The sequence below is a fragment of the Octodon degus genome, unplaced genomic scaffold, assembly GCF_000260255.1.
Source record: "Octodon degus isolate 3935 unplaced genomic scaffold, OctDeg1.0 scaffold00069, whole genome shotgun sequence".
NCBI classification, from domain to species: Eukaryota; Metazoa; Chordata; class Mammalia; order Rodentia; family Octodontidae; genus Octodon; species Octodon degus.
Genome location: NW_004524645.1, coordinates 417,281 through 440,692, shown reverse-complemented (window position 1 = coordinate 440,692; position 23,412 = coordinate 417,281). Strand labels below are relative to the sequence as shown.

The window sequence follows — 23,412 nt, the reverse complement described above, 5'->3', positions numbered from 1 at the left end:
AAGATCCATCACTTTTTTGTAACACTTTTTGAGTGTTCTTTAGTTCTCAGCTCTCAGCCTAAACAGAGGATCAGTTAAATGTTGATTAAGCCAATGTCTTTTTGAAAACATATGCCCACTTGGGTTTGAGAAGTGATAAGAAGCCTCCGAAAACACACACACACACACACACACACACACACACACACACAGAGCCTTCTCATATCTATAAAGCCTCCATTCTTCATAGATACTTTCTTTCTCTTACCTTGGAGACAGAATAACATGATCAGGTACAGTTGGATGCTATGGGACAGGCATCTGTAGCCCCAGCTCCTCAGGAGGCTGAGGCAGAATGACCACTTGTGCCCAGGAGCATGGGACTAGCCTGAGCAACATAGCAAAGACTCCATTTCAAAAAAAGGAGAAAAAGATCAAGCAGTGACAGTTCTGCAAATCTCCTCTTAAAAGTCTTGTGACTATAATGTCTGAAAGTTGGTGGATTAGAATCACTCTGGGGAAATATGAATTCAGAAGCTGCCTTGGACTTGTGCATAAATTGTGCCCTGCAACAGTAATTATCACAGAAGAAAGCCGAACATCAACTCAGAAGGAGGCAACATCAAATTCAGAAGGCTTCATTAGTGGCATGTGATGTCCTATTTGATTTAAATCAAGTGCTTGAACTTCTATCCCATCTGGGTGGCAGCTCAAGCAAATGCAGTGAATTACAAATACCAGATCTCTGACCAAGAACTTAATGGAGATGTGAGCACTGGGGCTCTTCTGAGAAAGCTGCATACCCAGTCCCTGCAGACCACCTAACAAGGATGGGGAAAACCAGACACCACCTCCCCTACTTACTTTTCTTTTCTAGAACCTGCAGAGGGGGACTCACACTCAAATTCAGTCTAGGTTTCCTAGATTTTTGCATCACAGGGAAAAAGACGCTTCTGCTTCCTGGTCTGGGCTGAAGAAGACCTTGAGACCCAGGCCCTGAGAAGTCTTGCAAATGCTCTAGGTCTGGAGACAAGCTCCAGCTTGCAGCCATCCCAAGCAGGGAAGGCACAGAGTGAAGGAATGCATCAAAAGCTCCAACTGGCTTGAGCAGGGCCCGCCCTGGCTGAAAGCCCAAAGAGATGGAAGATGAAAGGCCAGAAACAAGCAGCCCCGCCGGCACGAATGCATCAGCATCTGTGTTTGTTTAAAATATGTAGCAGCAGAGAGAGAGTGTGATTTTGTTTTCTCGCAGAACATTCAGAGCCAATTTCAGCACCCAGATCTTCACAGGAAAATCTTGTGGGGCTCTGTGAGGTGTGAGAGGGTGTTAAGGGCAAAATTTCCTGCCTGAACTGGGAATTCCAATGATAAGTGACTTTGGATTATTATTTTAAAGGCGAGGAGAAACTGCCACACACTTGAGATGGCTCAAGCTAGCACACTGCCAAGAGCTGTAAACCAAGCACAGAAGTGGTCCTCAGCTCTTCCAGAGTGGGGTCTCCAGAGTAGCAGCTCCGCCTGGGAGCTGGTTAGAGATGCCTGTTCTTCCACCTCACTCCAACCTCAAGGATCACAGCCCAGCAATGAGGCCAAACACAGTGGCTTTCACTGACTCAAGCTTGTGGGATATTCCAATGCACGCTTGAATTTGAGAACCCACTGAGCTTCTTTACAATTCACCAGTGAAAATGACTGACCTCTATCCTCAAACCCAAGAACCCCCTCAAGCTGCCTGCTAGGAGTTCTCTGTATGAATGCATACTTTCAACCCCTTGCAAAGCCTATCCCCTGTCCCGCAGACAGCAGAAAAAAGTCAAATGAATCAGATTGTTTATCTGGTTAGACATGACATCCAGAGCAGGGTCACTCAGTGGCAGCACTCAGAACACTTTGGATCAGTTTTTTTTTTCCTTGTGAGCTGTCCTTTGCATTATAGGATATTTAGCAGCATCTTTGGCCTTGACTCTCTAGAGAAAGGCAGTAGCCCACCCTCCAGTTTTGACACCCGAAATTACAGACATTGCTCAGTGTCTTTAGAGGACAAGATCATCCCTGATGGGAACTGCCATGTTAAACCAGCAGCACAGGGCCAGAGAGATAGCTCAGTAGAATAAGCACTTGCTTGGAAAGTGCAGAGTCCTAAGTTCAATCCCCACCACCACAAAAAAAAAAAATGTGTTTCACAAGTGGCAAAGAATTTTAGGGCTGGGGAAATAGCTCAGTGACATAAGCGCCTGCCTGGCAAGAGCAAGGTTGTGAGTTTAAACCCTGGTGTAAAAAAAAAAAAAAAAGATGAAGCTCCACTGGGCCAGGGAGATAGCTCAGAATACGTGCTTGCCTGGCAAGCACAGGGTCCTGAGATCAATCCCCAGTACTGCAAAATAAAATAAACCAACAGCACAAATGTTAACTGCGTTAGATGGTTAATTTGGGTTCCACCAAGATCTCAGTAAACTATGTTGGGCCTCAGTATTTCTACAGCCTAGTTCCTCACTCCAACCCACACCCTACAAGGAAAACAATAAGGAGATGATCCAGGTTCCAGGCCAATTTGTGCCCTTCACAATTTCCCAAGGCTGTGGAACTTGGGGGATGTCACTGAGCTCTAAGACTGGCCCTCAGGAAACTGTCCCTTTGGTAGCATCATGGGCCTTCAGGACACAAAGCAAAAAGTAATAGTATGGCAACAGAGATGACACCATGGGGCTGTCACATCTCCCAGCTTCCCAGTACCCTTTGAGAGGTGCAGCTTGCTCAAGAAGATTGACAGATTAGAGAATGACCTGAGCATAACATGGATTTTGCCTTTTGCTTATGTGTGACTTCATCCGTGAGAAACTAAGAAAGCACACAAAATTGCACCCAGCTGAACACAAAATACATGTGTACACACACTGCAGGAACATGTGCGTGCGGCCTCAAGTCACATGTGGCTCGGCTGCACACACCCACCTGCAATGCAGACTCCCTTCCAATTTCCAATCCTCCTCCTTCACACAGGAACTCCACAGCCAACTTCAGGTCTCCTCAAGGTGCAGTGACATATCGACTGCTGCACTCATTTGTTTCTTAACCATTTGGTGTATGTACCGTATGTAAAACTGCCATCTTTATTAGGTCTCCATCTCGCTTTTTTAAAAATGTATTTGGTGCAGGGTCTCACTACACAGCTCACACTCATGGTGACCCTCCTATTGTCAGCCTCCCCAGTTCTGGGATTACAGGTGTGTTCCACCACGCCTGGACTCAGTCGCTGGCTCAGTGTGCCCTGGGGGTGGGGCCAGTACAGCATGTGGGGCCAGGGATCGAATCCTGGTCCCTGCATTTGCCAAAGCAGGCTCTCAGTCCACTGAGCTATCTTGCTGGCCTTCCCATCTCTTTCAACATATCACTGATGAGGTTCCTGCGTACTGTGTACTTAACCTATTTAAAAAAAAAACTTTTTAAAAAATTATTTGGTCCAGGATCTCACGACACAGCTCAGACTCCTAGTGAACCTCCTGTCTCAGCCTCCCCAGCACTGAGATTACAGGTATACACCACAGGCCTAGTCTCAGTGGCTGGCTTGGCACACCAGAGGGTGGGGCCAGCATGTCATGTGGTGCCAGGGATCAAAGCCCAGTCCCTGCACTTGCCAGGCAAGTGCTTAGTCCACTGAGCTATCTCGCCATCCACCTAACCTACTTGCCCATAAGCTCTGTGATTTTCATTGCTCACTTTTACATAGCACTGATTTTCAAGGGCATATATGACATGTCACCACAGACCTGGCTGTACTCTCTTCCCTAACTGGAATGTCATATCGTGGCAGCAAACCAACACCAAGCCCTTCTCCTGTGGCTCCTCCCCCTTGGACTCAACCTCCAGGCTGAGCTAGGCAGCTGTTTCCATCTTTCCAGGCTCTACTAAGTTCCAAAGCCCCATGGACATTTTCTGCTCAACACACTTCCCACAACTCAGTGGTACCATCTGTTAGGGCTGCTCTATCCCAGTGGACTCCAAGGGCAGAGCCTTGTCTTAGTCAGCACCTTGCTCCCTCGAGTCCAGCCACAGAACATATCCTGTCCTCGCTTGTCTGGCTACTCACCCACTCCGTGTCACGAGGCACTGGCGGAGCCCCAGTTTCCGGAAGATGTCCACCACCGTCTCCATGGGGGTGTGGTCCGTGACTGTGAAAGGGCTAAGGTTCAGGATGCGCCTCAACTTCAAGGGGTGCGGGCTGTTGGCTGGCAGCTCTGGAGGCTCCTCAGTAAAGTACATGATGGAATTGCTCACAATGCCCTCCTGCCTCTGTCTGGCATTCTCTAGAATGGGGGTGAGCAAGAATAATAAGGCACACAAAACTCCCTCAGGTAGCCCCCACCCTGCCCCCTATAGCACCACAATTGTCCAGAAAAGGGTTCAGAGGGAACATGACATATTCTGAATGGGAGGCTTCAGCCAAACACCTGTGAAGTTGGCCTCTCTCTCAGACCTATGCTGTGCAGGGGGGCCCTGCTATGATCAGGTTATTCACTGCCAACGCCTTGCAAGATGATCCTGGCCAATATGGTTCCTTGGGGGACGTTCCCTGCTGCCCCCTGGACTTGAGAGCACCCCAAATAGCCCGTCATACACCCTTGCTTTCCAAACACTCCCTCACCTCATCATGAGCTGAAGTTTGTCATGACAAGAAACCTCGTTTAGCTGCCTAGTGACCTTAATACATTATTTTTAAAAAACAAACTTTAAAATGGCCTAAGTGGCATTATGAATCCTAAGAGGAACAAGAAACCAATAAGACCAGCCCAGGCTCGCAGCCCAGAAATGCAGCTCAATCCCAAATATGACCCTTGGGACCAAAGAAACAACCCCAGAAAAGCTGCATCCCCCCGCTCCTTGGATCTCCTCTCTTAAAAATGGGCCATTTTGTAGATTTTTCAAAGAAAGATAGTAAAATTGTTATGGTAGCAATTAGTCTATTTCAGTCTGTAGGCAAGGCCATGTGAAGCTAAAGAAAAGTAGGGTAACAGGAACTCATTAGAAATACAGCTTAATGCAATGCTAGAAACCCAGGCTATTTTAAGTCACACATGAAATAAATCCATTGGTCTCAAGATATTTCTCCAAGGCAATTTTCCTTCTGTTGGAATTTTAATCTTTCTTTTGGTTCGTGGGAAAAGGATAGGAAAAAAGTACAGCAGAGCCTGTCTTAAAATGAATCCTGGTTTCTATAATGTTTCTTGCTCTCTCAAAGACTACTATTCACCTATATTGTTCTTTCAAAAATAAAATTCTAACAGCCTCCTCTAAGGCCATTTAGTGCCATAGAGTACTCTAATGGAAAACCGGCAGCATTTGAGGTCAGGCTGAATCTGAAAAGGGGTCTCTGTTGAAAAGAGGAACAGAGGGCCTGCTGGGCAAATGCCTGCACATTATATGGGTCAATCTAAATCTAGTTACATCAAATAGGATATGATTCAACCACAAATACAAAGCGATGCTGACATACAACGTGTTTTCAAATGCAAGTCCTGCACGCTACACACTGTGTACTTTTCTCCTAAGCCATGATGGTTCTTTCTTTAAGCACTAAGACAAGAGGGTCATAGTCAACATGGACTTACTTGCTCGCTTCCATAGACCAATCAACTCTCATAAGGTCCCACATAATAAGGCTTCCATCCGTTTCAACAACTGCATTGAACATCAGGATTGGATCAAGCCACAAACCCCCAATCAAGAACTGATCGTGTAGATTTGCTGAACCTCTCATAAAACCAAATACAAATTAGTGAACCATCAACACAGTTGCTGAAATAAACAACAAGCTTATATTTCCTCTGCATCTGCCCATTGGGTTAGAATCCTTGATTCTCTCAGCCACTCATTCTGTGATCTCTTGCTGACCAGTGCACTTCCAGTGCCCAGACAATACGAAGAAAACAACAGATACAAAACACAGATTTGCCTGCCACATGCACACATGCATGCATGAACAAGTGAGTCTAGTAAAGATCAGTATACCCTCTTCTGCTTGACCTGTAGAATAAAGCCTGTTCCACAAAGAAGATGTTATGAGGGAAAGCCCATGAGCTATTCATACCATGCAAGAGTCACAGGCATTGGCCGGGGGCAGAGCTGGCGATCTGAGCTGTCTTCATTGCTACACCACATGGCAATTTTTGCCCTCTTTAGAAGGGTTCTACTAAGTCACTGTGGAACTGCATTATACAACCTTGTTCTAAGGCTTCAAACTTTGGAGGTGGATGTGCTATCCACAGATCAAAAGCTGGTGAGTGGAAGAAAAACTAGGAAAAGAGCACGCTGCAACTCTGCATTGGGGTAAACTAGCTACTCCCACTGTGGACCAGAATGTCCAGCTCAACCAATATGGCTGCGACAAAACCCTGACATGTAAATTCACAAAGGACAGAGACTGTGTGCTGCCATCCCTGGAGTTCCGCTCTTAGGAGATGGCAAGAATATGGCGAGCACTCAGAAAATATTTCTTATTTGTAAGGGTAAGTCAACTCTTCACCCAACAGATGAGCCAGTGTTATCAGTCTAGACCGGTACTGGAGAACTTCTTAGAGCTTTCAATGACACAAACAGCCCTCTCCAGCATGCATGGCATGGGTTCTCCATCTCTGGTCTACACGCACAGACCCCAAGAAATCTTGGGAGCCTCAGTTGGAAAAGAAACCAAAATAAAAATCCCAAAACTCACATTTTCAAGGAGACCTAAAAGAGAGGAAGTACACACTAAATACTAGTGCCTCTAAAAATTGCATTTGCTTCTGATTTTTCCAATATTCTATGAGTGTGTATTGCTTTTACTGAAGAAAATGTAACGAAATTCATTTTAATTGTTTTAAGTTCAAGTAGTTACATTTTTAAAAATGTTTTTAATGTAGGAGGCTTATTACATATTCTCCCAAAGCTATGTCAGTGGCCGTAGCTCCTGAAACCTGCTGTACATTTTATAAGCACATGGTAAGGATATTCAACTCAACTGTCCACTTTCTAGCGGCAATGATGCCAGATGTAGAAGGAGTAAATGATAAAGTGCTGCTGACATGGATTTCATGAACTACGATAGGTCAAGAAAATTTTAAAGATTGCAAATAATCATACATTTAGTAAGCAATTAGTGGTTCTCAATTGGAAGTAATCTTGACTCCCACCCTGAGGGGACATGTACCACATCTAGAGACATTTGGAGTTCTCACAACTGAAAAGGGAAGATGTTACTGAAAAAAGTAAAAAAAATATATATATATATATATGTGTGTGTGTGTGTGTGTGTGTGTGTGTGTGTGTGTGTTACTGGCATCTAATGGGCTAAGACCAATGACATTGGTCAGCAGCCTACGAGGCACAGGACAGACCTCACACAAAGAATGATGCAGCTACAAATGTCAATAGTGTTAAGGTTCAAAAACTCAGGAGTAGTTGTGTTTTTAAAGGAGGAAGTATTCCATCATTTTATTCACTAAAAATGCTTCCATAATGCAGGCGTAATTCATGAGAAAGGCTGAAATGGAAAATTGGAAGCAACCACCATAGTGGTCAGTACAGAGATGATACGATAAAAAGTAAGGACTGTAATGAAGAGACATCAGATTATTTTACAAGTTATGGTCTACTGAGGCACAGAGAAGTCCTTCTCCATATATATCTCTGTATATTTTAACATCCTTGGCAGAAAGTAGTTGACACCACTGCTCTGTATGACCTATTCCAAAAATTAACAGCCCACCCAGGCAGAAACCTCTTTATCCCTAAATGGTTTATCTGCCAGACCTGACATTTATTTTCTGGTTCAGTCCTGGAGGTAGATCCCTTTCTGCAAGTAAGCATCTTCCATATGCTAGAGAATCATTATTAAGTCATCCATCAGACAAAAAAATTTGAGAGTTCCCTTAACTCTTTGCCATAACTCTAACTTTCCATCCCTTTAATCATCTTTGTGGCTTCCCGCTGAGCCCTCCCTGAACCCTTACTAGCTTAATTACAGAATTCAAGACTAGAAGAAGCAGAGCCCTGCTGAGCACAGGAAGCACCTCATATTCCCAAAGACAAAGAGAGGCAAAGGCCCATTTGCCAGGAGTTTGAACTATGGTCCACTACAGTGTCACATGCTAATAATCTGAAGAGGCTCACCTTGCTCAGGTGATGCTGACTTGCTTTCTACCAAAAACAATGGCTGTGCTTTGGCCTTCTAGAAATGGACTGAAAATTACTAAATATTTTCAGCTCCATGTCAGCAGCTGGTACAATTTTAAACAAGACATGTTATTTTCCTCATTTACCCTTTTTTCTTACTGTAATTATATCCATCCTATGGTAATCTTGGCTCCCAGTCCCCCAAAAGTGAAAGTGATTTGGGATACTTTTAGCTAAATGCTAATGTCATATTTGTACATTCATAAAAGGACATATGACTCCTCAAATACAGGTCAGGAATTTCTCCGCAAGAATATAGTGACTCTTCTCTTTTCACAGGTCAGGAAAAGAGCTTTCCTGATTCCTGAGGGTGAAACACGTCTTGCCTTCCCACAAGCCGTGTAAATAGCAGTTTCTACACTATTATCGGCCTGATTGAAAGCACAGAGGTATTATTTACACTGTGTGGTGCCTCTTCAGGCATTCCAAACATAGCTTCTGCGAGAGTGCTCACTTGCAAAGCTTACATTTCTTCTCTAACCGGTTGATGCCAATTATTGCTTCCCACTTGATTACAGTAATGGGTTTCAGCAAAATTAGTAAGCTGTTTCTTAGCAGGTGTGCCTAGAACTGCACAACAGGTAATGAAGTCCGTGACATTTACTTCTGGAGTCTCTAAATTTCAACCTGTGCTTAAAAGATTTTAGGAATTGAATAAAATTTAAAAGACTGCTGATTACATTATTTTAAAACAAAACCAACTCTACTTAAACAGCTTTTAAAAACCTCATTACTTGGATGGCAATATTTCATCGAGATGGGACCTACAATAGAGAGAAGCATCACAGAACACTTGAGCACAAGCTTGCTATGGTGTCCAACACGGAAGGTCAGTCTTTGGTTTGGGAGACTTAAACATGCTTGAGCTTTGCACTAAAATTGGATAATATAACTTTCCTAAACTAATTTTTATGAAACTTTTGAGGAAGATTCTGTAAAGAAAAATGTCAAAGCTGTTTATCATGGAGAAGAGGTATTACAAGTTGAAGGGAAGTACCTTAGGAAGAGGACACCGTAGAAACAAAGGGAAAGGAGGAGGAAACAGCTCTCTGGTAAAAATGTGTTCACAGTGGGGCATCCAGTAGCCACATGCAGGAAAGAAATTCCCACTGACACCCAGCAGGAGTACTGCGGAAGATGGAATGGACAGTAACACTGTCACATGTACATGGGAGCCATGCCACGAGCCAGTCCCATGGGATGCAGGGATGCTACGCACATTACAGAGCAATGATAATCAGCCACGGAGCATGGAGTCCACCATGTGTGGGAAGATGGGCTCTACTGATCTTCCTTGAATCCTGAAATCCCCAAGACTCCAACTCTCTGAGGTTCTCTGCTCTATTTCTGCGCATGGTGTCTAAGTTCTCCTTCTGACTCTCACCCAGGCCTCTCTCCCTGTCTTTGGAATCCTCCTACTCCCCTTCTGAAGAAGCTAACATCAGCTTCTCTGGGCTACCTGTCTTTGGGATACCCCACCTGGGAATCATCCCTCTTCCTTCTACCCCAAGGCAATAGCATGCTCCATCCCCCGCTCCATAGCTGATTTCAGTTCAAATGTAAGGAGAAAATAATCACACAGAACTGATATCTATTGATGCTATTCTTTAACCCATGTGGACCTCATGGGACATAATTCATTTAATGCAGCAAAACCTTGTGCAGTGGCTAGCAAAGTATCAGAGAGACCTTAGCACCTAGGTAGGTGGTTAACCTGCCTGAAAGCACAGCTTTCTGAGAATAGCTCAGCATGGGCCACTCTGGAACCTCATACCGTCCCTTCTTCTCATTTTCAACCAATAATCCCACCCACCCACTCACCCCCACCCCCAAACAGCAGCAGTACGAGCAGCAGCTTGCCTCCTGGTCTGCACACAGAGCAGCCACTCTGGCCAGAAGCATCTATCCCAGTACTTGGGTTGAAACCGTGGGAGCTGGCAGCATTGGTGTGAATGGGAAGCTTGGGGGTGGGGAGTACAGAGTCAGCCCACCCAGGTCCACTCAATCAAATATGCATTTTAACTAGGTTCTGGATGACAGATCTGCACTGAAGCTTAAGAGCACCAGCCTAACTAAACATTCTTTTGAGCCCCTTTGATAAATCTAGAGGTACAAAGGCCGCTTAGAAAAACGGAAACCTCCCTCTCCTTACTTATTGCCAGGATCAGCTCCCTCCTCTGCGCAAACCCAATGAGGCGCTCAGAGTCTCTGGAGACCACCACAGGAAAGCCGTTGTAGTCTGTCTCCTTGATGAGCGTCTCCACATCCTCCACAGTCATGCTGTCCTGGGTGAGCACAGACAGCGGGGGTTCTCCCCGCCTGGGCCGCATCACATCCGTGGCCAAGGTGCGATGGGTGAACTCATCCTTCACATCGAGAAATGGGTACCCATTGAGGTGAATGTGGGCCTCATAGATGCCCTCTTTCCCAAAGGCATCAGCTACCCACTTGCTGGTCACAGCTGCTGCCATCAAGGGCACAATGTACTCCAGGCCACCCGTTAATTCAAACATGATGACCACCAGTGATACGGTCATCCTGGTCACTCCACCTGCAATGGAAGAGAAAAGTGAGATTCTAAAGCTTAATTCTAAACCCTCACGAGGGCATGATTTGTGGAAACAGGCTCAGGGGTTGCAAATGCAATTCAATCCAAGTTTTCTTAATTCTCCTATTTGCTCTAATGAGAGGTTCCTATGAGATGCTGCCCATGCTGGGAGCCCTGAAACGGAGACCAGGCACTATGAAACTCAGCCTTGCATCGAGGATCTGGAAGTCACCTGACTGGGGGCTCTAGTCCTACAAGGGACCTTGGGTTGTTGATTAACCCAGGCCACATTATTGGCTTTCCTGTGAGTGGAGTCTATGTACCCTATGCAGGCTTCTGCCTGAGAAAGCAACCCATAAATTGGAAAATTGTAGAGATTTTGAGGGATCAAACTAGAGAGGGACACACCTTTGTATGCCTTAGTATTCAGAAAGAGAATGCAAACTAATTCCCAATCTTCTAATAAACCTAAACCAGGGTTTTTTAACTTCGGTCCTAGCGACATTTGGGATGGGATTACTTTGTTGTCAGGACTGTCTTGTATGCTACATACAGCAAGCTTATTAGCATCCCTGGAGTCCCACCCACTACATACAAGAGGAATGATCAAAAGTGTCCCTCTAGACTTTGCACGTGTCCCAAGGATGCAAAATCATTTCTGACTGAGAACAAGTGTTCTAGGTATACAGCTGTGAGATGGTAAAGATTCCATCAGACTGGGCTTCTGAATGGCTGGGTGGAAAAGTCTTCTGCTAACTCATGTTTTTCCATTTCTGTTCTGTTCTGTTCCATCCATATAGGGAACAGAACGTAAATTTGATACATGTTAATCCACTGACATGACAGAGTTTGCTTGTTACCACCACAACCTAGACTACGTTGAGTAACGCCACTGAGCAAACCTGCATCTTCCTCCCTGCCAGTCCTAAGCCAGATCAGCACCCCTCCTCCTCCATGCCCCACCTGTGGACATACCTAGACAGGCTGCAGCCCCCACCATTGCATAAAGTCCTGGGGTGACACAGTCTGCCCCAGGCCGACACCAGTTCCTGAAGATGATCCAGTCATGGTGATGGTAAGCCAGCTGCTCCACACCAATGCCCACCATCCTGCCCGCCATGGCTCCCACAGCCATGCTGGGGATGAAGAGCCCTGAAGGAATCTCAAAGGAACACAAAGAGAAAAGTAGCCTGAGGGAACAAGGCCAAGTTCCAACCTCCCAACACCCAGGAAGCAAGGTCCCCTTCCCCAAGCTTGCATTTGACTGCAGCCTTCAAAAGAGGTGCAACTCTGCAAAACGGGTCTGCTGGGAAAAGGTGAGGCAATCGATTTGACCTGCTCAGGCAGTAGAGTCTGCTGCGACTTGGACAGAATGCAATTTGACACTTTGATTTCCTCTCTCTCAAAAGCTGGCCAGTATGCCTGCTGTGCATGAAAGGAGGATGAGCCCCACTGCAAATAGCATTCGAAGTGTGCATGTGTCACCAGGGACTCTCACCACTTCCTTGCTCCCCTTGCTGTGTCATTCAGATTGGCTTTGAAAATTAAATGTCAAGGCACAGCATGAAAATGGAGAAGAAGGGCCTGCTACAGCTCCCAGGTAAAAGGGGGAAAAAGTTGAATGTGTCATTGCAGCTGCCCGGTATCTTGCAAAGAGCCTTTCAAGGGCTCACTGTCCTCTTGAAAGGATGGTGACTGTCAGAAGAGCTGAAGGAGGGTTCCCTCTTTCTAACGAAGTATGTATTATATTCTGCTATCTCCAGCCAAGTTACAGACTACATAACCTAAGAGATGTTGGTTGTAGCATGTTTTCTGCTGAGTTGAGTGAGAATATCATACATTTGTTTTCTCTAATGGCCAAACAGAACATGCCTGCTACAAAATGGGTGCAGAATACACCTGACTCCATGTTTAGGGCAATTCCACGTGACCATGGATCCTCAACAGCAGCTGCCTTTCTGTCTGCCCCCACAGGCAGCAATCAGAGCATATAGGCAGATCTTTAGCCCAACTGACATTATGCTTCAATCCCCATGTACAACTTCTAGAGTGTGGAACACTCCTTGGCAGTTTGTGCTTTTCTGAGCAGCCCCTTTTTCCAGTCACTGATCTCTGTTACTTCCAAGTAGCATCTCCCTTGGACCCAAAACTAAATCCCTTTGCTAGGAGCTGGTGGAGCCAAGCCAGGCAGTTGTTGGACCAAGTCCACCCATCCTTGTTCTTAAGACATGGATTCTAATCTGTGTTTGACTACTACGCTCAAGCCCACTATCTCTTAGACTTTTTAAAAAGAGAGGATTTAGGCCATGGTGGAGGTGCATGCTTGTAACTCCAGCACTCTGCGAGGCCGAGGCAGGAGGATCACAATATTAAGCCCAACCTGGATATTTGAGCAAGACCTTTTATCAAATTCAAACACAAAAGGGCAGGGAATATAGCTTAATGTGAAAGTCCTGGATTCAATCTCAAGCAGTGGAGACAGACACAGAGACACACACAGAGAGAATACAGGTATCACAAAGAAAGGAATATTTATGGAAAAGAAAAGGGCATTCTTGGGACTGGAGGACGTGCTGCTGCTGGTCCTGGGTGTTTATTATGCAACACATTTGTTTTGTGAAAATTCACCTGTGTACAGCTCTATATAAATAATATATCTGAATATTTTTTCCTAAAACTATAAGCAATACAGAAACAATGCAAAAGTCCATCAAAGGATCAGTGGATAAAGTGTGGAATGCGTTCAGGCATGGTAGTGCATGCCTATAATCCCAGCACTGGGGAGGCTGAAAACAAGAGGATCACTGTAAGTCCAAGCTGCATAGTGAGACCCTGTACCAAATATATTTTTTAAAAAACGTGGAATGGCCATACAATGGAATACTACCCAGTTAAGAAAAGGAATGAAACACTGCTATCAGATGGATGAGCCTTGCCAACACCAAGCTCCATGGAAGAAACTTGAGACAAAAGGCAAATATTCCGTCCCATTCCTATGAAAAGTCCACAGTACATGAATCTATAGGGACACACACGCAGCAAGTGAGTGGCTGCCAGAAAAGGAGAAAGGAGAGCATCTGCAGATGGGGACTCCTCTGGGGGAGAGAAGGTGTTCTGCAAGCCGACAGAGGCGTCAGCCACTCCACATCATTAATGTACTCCATGCCAACAAAGAGCACACTTCCACGAGATTCATTTTATGTTGTCATTTTTACCTCAATTGAAAATATATTAAAAACACTAATAATTCAGTGTCAGGTCCCATCAAAGAAAGCTCTTTGGGAATTGCTTTTGAAGTATGACTGAAGCACCAGCAGAGCATTTTTAAAAAGAATGAAAGAATTTGTCTTCTCTGATTTTGCTAACATTGGAAGCACGTGAGCTCACGCAGTTTGCAAGGGCTCTGGCCCTCCAGAGGCAGTGTGCAGAGCGTGGGCTGTGCTTCAGTTGCAGAGTGCCTGCCTAGCATGTGCAAGCTCTGCTTCCATCACCAGGACAGATGGCAGACAGGAGACGAGGATAAAGTAAGTGTGAGGATGTATGTAAAGTCCCCCGGGCACGGCTCTAGTCTTACGCAGGCCACGGACACATTGCTTCTACAGTCTCATGGCACTGGCACAGCATACAAAATGACCACACAATCTCAACACCACAAAGTCTCCAAACACCGTGTTTACCTGTATCTATCCCAGACCTGTGGGTTCTTCAGTGGGAGCAGCCTATATTAAGCTTGAGTCCCTGGAACTCAGTCCAAGAACACAATGGATGCGGAAAGCTTGTTTTCTAATGCAAACATGGCCAACCCTGGGCTTCTTCCACCACTGTACTCACCAGCCAGCAGATAGATCTGTGCCTACCACCTGGTCTGGGAAGGCTTGAAGTAGGCTGGATACCTCCCTCTGTGGCCCACAAAATGCAGGTCTGACCAAGCCACCTACAGCCTCTGAGCCTTAGCCTTATCAATTGTAAGACAGGATTAAAGTCTACTCCACAGGCTTGTGTTTATTCAGAGACTTATTTCCTGCTGATGGAAAGATGTCAAGAAAATAGATCATTCAAGAAAGGTCAGTTCCCCACCCTCTGACATCATAATTTTATTTTAGAAAATTAGGGTGCTGCTACCAGAAAGACATGCCCCCCATCTGCCTTCTCCCGCACTTACCTTCATGCCAAAGGTAAATATGGTAATGACGATTTTGAAGATCAGGGCCAGAGCCAGCTGCCACATGGCTGTGTAAACTCCAACCCCAGCTGGCCGGTCTGGAATGTCATCCACAGGCCGGGTCATATTGGGGTCGTTGATGTAGTCACAGAGCTGGGAAGACTCAAGGGCCCCACAGTCATTGAACAGCTCCGAAATGAGTTCGCTGGTGCTCTGGCGTGTGTAGGGGTTGGGATAGGCGATAATGGCGGTGATGGCTGTCACCACAATGACCTCCAGCACCGGGTACTTCCCCAGCCTGGTGGTTTTGCGCCTCCTGCACCAGGCGATGTTGCATCGAGTGAAGAGGGTTCCCCACAAACCCCCAAAGACTCCAAGCAGGATGAAGGGGAACAGTTCAGCCATGTACCAGGGCGTATGATATTCCACATAAAAGAGAACCAGGCGGCTATTCCCAAAGGGATTGATGGATCGTAGTGTGAAGGCTGCCACCAGAGCTGCAAAAAATGACCTCCACAAGGTCTTCAAGGGAAAGTAGTAACTGACCTGGGGCAAAGAAGTAGAAAATCAGAGGCTGGCCAGACAACCAGCAGCCCCAAGCCTTCCCATCTTGGGTCCAGTTACCTGTGGTACTTGGCACAAAGAACAAAGGCTAAGACCAATGGTGAATCACACTCCACCTAGTTTTAATTGTGTCCAAAATGCACCAAAAAAAGATATTTAAAGGAATCTAACTACGCTAAAAAGTCCATGGATTCTAATGAAGGTGGGTATGTGCTACACTTTTAAGACCAATAAAAGGCTGGAGTATAACTCAGTGGTAGAGCGTGTGTTTAACATATTCAAGGCCCTGGGTTCCAGCCCCACCATCCCAAAAAAAGAGAGGGAAAGAGAAAGAGAAAGTTAAATAAGATATGCATTTATAATACCACTCATGGCACAAGGGTCCTAAAAGCAAATAAACTCTGATTCTACAGAAAACAGAGGGTTGGGGAGATGGCTCAGTAGAATAAGCACTTGTCTGGCAAGTGCAAGGGCCTGAGTTCAATCCCCGGTTCTGAAAAAAAAAAAAAAAGAAAGAAAGAAAAGAGAAAAAAAAGAAGAAAGAAAAGAAAAGAGAATGAATCAAGGGCGGAAAGCCCTGGCCCACAAGTCAGTTCTGGCCCAGGGAATATACTATTTGTACAGCATATTGTTTAAGGATGATTTTTGCATTTTTCAATGGTTGGAAAAGAAACAACTTGTGACATGAACTATTATTCAGAAAAGAATAATTTTCATTACATGTGAGAATTATCTAAAATCCAAATTTTGGTGTCTGTAAGGAAAGTCTGCAGGACACACAGCACTGCCCACTCATGGATACATCCTCTGGCTGCTTTGCTGTTAACAACAGCAGAGTCTGTTGGCTACAACAGAAACTGCGTGACCCATAAAGTCCTTTTCAGAAAACACAGGCTGACCTCTGGGATGTTCCATTCTGCTTCCAAAGCCAGGGCAGAACCTACATTGGTTATGAGCAAGAGAGAATACTATAAATCTTCCCACAAAATTATACTGGCAACTTTTAAAATAGTATTTGAAAATAAATTTAACAGTGGAAATTGTAGATCCTTAACTAACTACAGAAACCCTTTTCAATTCTTCTATGAATCTAATCTTCAGAGGATAGGAAATAAAGGCTCACCCAGTGGGCCTACCCACCCTCCACACATGCCTTGCTGCCCCTACTCACCTCCTCCAGACTGAACAGCACACCCCCAATGGGAGCACCGAATGCCACAGAGACACCAGCAGCAGCTGCAGCTGAAAGGACCTACAAGGCAAAGAGTCTTAAGTAAGCTCCTGGGCCTTTCCTGAAGGCCAAGCCCTGCAGGAGACAGAAGCAAGGCTCCAAGAAGCCTCCTCTGCAGGTAGAAGCTCAGTCAGCTCACCTCACGCCTCTTGCCCTCATTTTTGCTATACTTGGAAAAAAGGCTGCTGAAGAAGTTGCCACAGCAACAAGCCACATGCACCAGAGGCCCTTCTTTCCCAAGGCTCAGGCCAGAGGACACTACTAGCACCAGGGTGACTGTCTTGATTAGCAGGGTCCACTTTCCCAAGTAGCCCCTGATGATAAAGCCGCTCAAAATGGTCTTTATCTGAAAGAGAATGGAGAGTGAGGGAATGAATTGCTTTAATCCGTGCTTACAAAGAGCTGTGCCTCTGAGCTAGAGCCACTAACTCCCAAGGAGACTATTTTAGTTTTTGACTTATCTCTAATTTTATAATATATCAACACATACATTTCGAGACTGCAGCTGATGCCTGAAAACTCAGTACTAAGCCCAATCTATATTTTCTTTTTTCCTATGCACACATACCTATGATAAAATTTAATTTATAAAGTAGGCACAGTAAGAAGACAACATTAGCTAATAAAAAGTAGAACAATGATAACAATTGGCACACATTTTCTGTTCATATCTTCCATGCATGAATGTAATGCTTTTTCCATTGCAACTAGACAACTGTCACACATTGTAGGAATAACAACTGCAGTCTGAGGTGGGGCAGCCAAGCAAACAAAGAAGGCTTTTTTCCTTTCTCACAATTTAACACAAAGAAGATGCATTCTTACTGTAGATCTTAGAAACCTCAGCACACAGTTTTTCCCCATAAATTACACAGAGATTACAGGCATGTGCCACCAGGCCTGGTCTCAGTGGCAGGCCCAGCACACCTAAGGGTGGGATCAAGGCAGCATGTAGTGCCAGAGATCGAACCCCAGTCCCTGTGCTTGCCTAAGCAGGCACTTGGGCCCCTGAGCTATCCTCATGGCCCCCATCACTACTCTTACACTTTGGAATTTGTGACTGAAGAAAACAAGCATGGCTTGAAGACAGGCAGTGCAGTACTGTGACATCCACCTGATAAGCAAGAGCGCCATTGAGTGGTAAGCGAGAGGGTAGCATATACTTGGTGGATATGCTAGGTAAAGGGGCAATTCACGTCCCATGCAAAACAGGACAGGATGACAAGAGATTTGATCACACCACGCAGGACAGAGCAATTTTTACTGTTCAAATCTTTCCTACCTTTTTAAAAAATTTTACTATTCTTAAAACCAGGTCAGAAAATAAAGATATTCATAATTGTAGTAAAACACCTTTAGGGAATGTAAAATTGCTTGAAATAATGAAGATTCCTCTTCCATTAACTCCTATCCTCTTGAACTGGGAAGGCTTTGCAGGCAGAACTGTCTTGCTCCATTTTTAAACTTGCTTCATTTTGTAAGTGCCAAGTAATGACTTTCTTCCTACAGCTGCAATTGAGTCTTTGATTAGTGCGTTTAGAACGGAACTGGCTATTAATCTCAGTGAGTAACTCTGTGTATTGAAGTCCACTATTGTAAATAGAAGCATGACCAATGGTAAACAACTTCACTACCACCAGCCTCTCCCCAAAGCGCATAAAATGGAGTGAATGTTTACTGCTGAGCCAGCTCTTTACAAGCTCCTAATCATACATTAATTAGATACTGAGCCAGACAATGAAATTCATCAATTTGTTTTCCCATTGTGTAATACATAATAGGACAAGCTCTCTTTTATCATTGTCATTTACATAACTTCGAAGTGCCTCCTTTGGAGCCCTACTCTGCCAAGTAAGCAACTTTTCAAATAGCTGTTAGGTCCTTCTAAACCTTAGTCCTCATCAGAATCACCAGGTGAATTGGAAAGACTTAAAGGAAAACTGCCTCTCCACACACAGCTGTGACGTAATTGGACCAAAGGGCATCTCAGGTACAGAGTTTTACAGCATCCCCAGGTGATTTTAAAGTGCTCCACTCCAGAAAAGACCAGTACAGACACTCCCTAATTTCTCCATATTTAAGGGACAGCCCTAAAGCAAACTAATCCTGAAATTCTAAAAGGCTGTGGACAGGACCATTTTCAACTTAGGAATTACTAACAGAGATAGTATGTTTCTTAATTCAAAGAGAAATGCTGGGTGATGAGGTAAAAGGAGAGGGAGAAAGAGCACTGGCAAGTTTGTGTGTTCCCCAACAAATTGCTTGAGTTCCTTCCTCTAGAATATACATGAGGTCCCCTAACTATAGGCAAATAGGATTTCTGCAGCTAGACTTGACCTCACAGCAGACAAACTAGCAGTGGTTAAACCAGCCTTTAACTAGTGGTAGTTGGCTTAATTGAGTTCGTGCTCTGGGGATTTCAGATCCTTTTATTTAAAGGATGTTTTATTATGCTTGCCACAATCCTGCCCTTTTGTGTTGCCTTGAATAAAATTATCTATAATTTTTTGTCAGTTAGTTAATATGGATTTGGACCCCAGGGTACAATTGAAAAGTGTAATACTATTTAGCAAATTGCAAGCATCTAAATTACCTGAGCCTTTGCGAGCCACGACATGCAGTGAACTGAACAATGTAATAGGTATTTTGTAATTCTCTAAAATGATTTTATAAAATTGTCATGATAAAATTAGGAACAAAAGAAGGCAAAATCATTCCCAGTAGATGCCACAATCCAATCACTTGCTCTCATTTGAATTCAGAGTTTGAAGCAAGCAGAGCTTTAACAAGACATATTGCAGCGAATCTGTGGCTCAGTGGTGTTACCCTTAAAACCAGAACTTCTTTTGTTTGATAAATATTTGTCTAAGCATTCATGTTTTATAAGGAACAGAAACAACACCTGAGGCACCATGATTTCTTATATAACTGATAATACTTTCTACTGATGAAGCTACAGAAATAAAAGAGGAACATCCTTACCGAGTTCTCTCTAAATTCCAAAGCCAAAGGAACCAAGACTTTATAGAAATTACATGGCCATTTCTTACACATAAAAACATTATACAAATTTACATTTTTTACTGCTTGTTATATTTATTTTGAAGAGTAAAAACAAAAGAAAAACAAAAACAAAGACGGAATCAGGGTAACATACAATAATATATGTTACAGATTTTCAAAACTAGAATAGCTGATTAATAATGATTGATATATTATCTATTTTTATCGTCCAATCTCTTGCTCAGATTAACAGATATAGACCTGGGTCTATCACCATGTACTAAAATAAAGTCAAAATGGACTAAAGATCTAAACATTAAAACAGAAACACTAAATCTCCTGGAAGAGAAAGCAGGTGGAAATCTTGAAGATATAGGGGTAGGCAAACATTTCATGAAAAAAAAAATCAAACTGCAGGGAAAATAGTTCAAAGAATCAACAACTGGTACCTCCTCTTATTAAGAAGTTTCTGCACATCAAAAGAAATTACCAACAGAGTGAAAAGACAACCCACAAATTTGGAAAAAAAATCTTAACCAATAATCACTCAGACAAAGGTATTCTATCTAGAATATATAAAGAATTAAAAAATATTAGGATCCCAAAATTTAAAGACCAATCCAAAAATGGGCATCTGAGATGAGTATACACTTCTCAGAGGAAGAAATACAAGAGGCAAATAAGTACCTGAAAAAATGCTCCACATCACTGGCCATTCGAGAAATGGAAATTAAAACAACACTGATACCATCTCATCCCAGAAAGAATGGGTATCATAAAGAAATCAACTAACAACAAATGCTGGAGGGGCTGCGGGGGAAGAAGGAACCTTTCTCCACTGCTGGTGGGAATGCAGACTGGTACAACCATTATGGAAATCAGTGTGGAGACTCCTCAAAAAACTAAGACTGGAAATCCCACTCAAACCAGCTATTCCCCTTCTGGGAATTTTCCCAAAAGAACTGAAAACATCATATCTAGTGATATATGTGTACCTATGTTTATAGCAGCACAATTTGTCATAGCCAAATCCTGGAAACAACCAAGATGCTGGTCACCTGAGAAATGGATGAAAAAGATGTGGTATTTTTATACAATAGAGTATTACTCAGCTATAAAGAAAGACAAACTCAAAGCCTTCATTGGTAAGTGGATGAAACTTGAGGCTATACTCGTAAGGGAAATAAACCAGACCCATATGTGCAAATATCATATTGTCTCCCTAGTGTCAGAATCCAAAAGATAATATAAATTTACATTTTAAAAATGGTTCCAAAGGAACTTTTATTCTATGTAATCAAAATGTTTTGGAAGGAAATGCCTGGGAGGATGAAGAACTTTAAAACTGTACCTGGGGCTAGTGGTGTAACTCAGAGGTAGAGGGCTTGGTGGTTGAGAACGGCAGCCTTAGTTAAGGATTTCTCATTCTGCTTTAATATTGGGGAAACATGGCTGTAATAAGCAAGTTCAATTATAAAACCTCCACTGGTTCCTAATCTTTAAAAGACTGTAGTAAATACTTTTATAGAGAAAAGAATCTATTATGCATTTATATAGTCAAAAGGATGTTGACAAACAGAGGCACCCATGAACTCACTATCAAGTTCAAGAAACAGAAGAGCACATACCTCTGAAAACCCTCCTCACCTCCCCACTGGAACCTTCCCCTTCCCTTTATCTCTTTCAATCATTTATTTACCTTTCTTGACCATTTTAGCAAAAGATGCTGTGAGTTTGATTCCACATACATAATCATACTTTACCTGCTCTTTTGAAGCCTACTTTCTCCATGGGACATCATTTTTTAAATTTTCATCTGTATCAGTGTGTTCCTTATGCTTCTGTCACATAATGAACTTAAATGCTCAACTCAGTATTTTATTTCCTTTGAGTTCACCTGTCACCAATAGCAATGCCTACTTAGGAGAAGAAACATCCAAGCAGTCCCTCAAAGAGAACTCCTCTTTAAGCTCTCTGTGTGTCAGTAAGATCACCAGCCAAGCCACACATCTCTGTTTCTCAGAAGGGGGAGGGAGGATCGCTCATCATCCCTTTGGTTGCTGCTTCAGGTTTTCCACCAGTTTGCTACTGCTCATCTGCTTATTGTGCAAAGGCTTGACTCCAAAACACATACTGATGGTCAAGGGAGTTGTACATGTGGTACCAACAATGAGCTACCTTTTTGTATCATCCAGAGTGCGTTGGGCTTTGGTAGCAAGTGAAATAGCTCTGCTGTAACACTTGCATTGAAAATGCAAATTGGCCCCAATACTATTCACACATTAGGGGGGAATTTGAGGGTAATGCAAATTTTATATCTGTTTATACACAGTTTCCTATAGAAGAAATAAAAAATGAATGCAGAAAACTGCACCAAGTAGAACCAGGCCTTGTAAGACGACATGAACTGCACGTATGTATACATACTGGCTCATGCATGTGCTGGGAGTCCTGCCCATCCACAGCTGACAATCTCCTCCCTCCTCTCTCATCTCCACAGTAACTGACAAGCTGTAGCCCTTCCGACACCCACTTCCACAAGCAAACATCAAGCTTTTTCAAAGTGATGTCGTATTTATTGTAGTATTTACATGTGCTTTACCAATTTAACATGTGTACAGCTGTGCTACTGTGTTTAGTAGGTTCCTTTTTTACATGTATCACTGAGGATGTCTTGGTTTGATGACACAGGATCTCACTGTGTAGTTCAGACTGGCTTTGGATTACTATGTAGCTCAGGCTGGCCTCAAATTCCCTGGTGATCCTCCTGCCTCAGCCTCCTGAATGCTGCGATTACAGGTGGGCACCACCACCCCCAGCTTCACTGAGAAGTTTCAGAACATTGTGCTCACTAGTCCCTTTCACCCATTATCCCTGCGAGTCTTACTGCGCCATGTTGCCTAGCATGGTGATTTTTCAGAGTGCATGTGTCCCATTATAGCAGGCCTGGTTATACTTAGGCAATAGGATGGTGATGTAGCTTGTCTGGGGGATTCCTGAAGCACCATGTTAAAAAAAAAGCATGGAAAATTCAGCATGAAGGGGCCGGGGAGATGGCTCAGTAGAATAAGTGCTTCCCTGGCCAGCGCAAGGGCCTGAGTTCAATCCCCGGTTCCGGCAAAAAGACAAAAAAAAAAAAAAAAGACTTAATAACCTACAATATTTAGATGCCAATAGAATACCCATCTTCAACAGGACCAAACTGGAGAAGGGGGTACAGAGGAAGGACAATTTTGTATTTGTATATACAGAATAGTTAGGATAGATGTAGGGCTGCTTTTGCTTGGTTCAGTGAGAGGAAGGATTTGTAGTAGTAGTGTTTGGATGGGATGTCCTGCCTGCTTCTTGTGCTGTGGATGACCGCTGAGAAGATAACAATGTGCAATGTGTTAATTATTGAAAATGCCCTATTAATCAGCTTGGAAAGTGTCTCATTGATATTTGTTTCTCAATAAAATGAATAAAAAAATAAAAAGAAAATTCAGCATGACATACTAAGGCATATTTGTTTCTACCTTTCCTGAAATAAGACCATGTTGAATATTTCCTGTGGCTATCTTCTAATTACTTCAGCCCTTCCTATGAATTTCCTAGACTAGTGGAAGGTACCAAAAAGGGTGTAGATCCATTGTCAAAATCAATCCACAGCTCTGTCTTTATCATGATGTCTGGCTAAACTGTGTTGTTTGGGCCTTTTTCGAAATAAGCCCAATTATT

At 43.6% G+C, this 23,412-nt stretch overlaps 1 protein-coding gene across 4 annotated transcripts in view; it reads right to left on the bottom strand.

Annotated features, from left to right (window-relative positions):
- The window catches only part of Clcn4 (chloride voltage-gated channel 4), a 77,527-nt gene that overhangs the window by 9,573 nt on the left and 44,542 nt on the right, over positions 1–23,412 (bottom strand). For all 4 annotated transcript variants that reach the window (XM_023719535.1, XM_023719532.1, XM_004635024.2 and 1 more), the window contains 6 exons: positions 16,832–17,038; positions 16,633–16,713; positions 14,898–15,443; positions 11,711–11,897; positions 10,340–10,738; positions 4,067–4,283 (listed from right to left, as the gene is read on the bottom strand). In XM_023719535.1, coding sequence (XP_023575303.1) covers positions 4,067–4,283; positions 10,340–10,738; positions 11,711–11,897; positions 14,898–15,443; positions 16,633–16,713; positions 16,832–17,038 — 1,637 coding nt within the window. The remainder of the gene's footprint in view (positions 1–4,066; positions 4,284–10,339; positions 10,739–11,710; positions 11,898–14,897; positions 15,444–16,632; positions 16,714–16,831; positions 17,039–23,412) is intronic.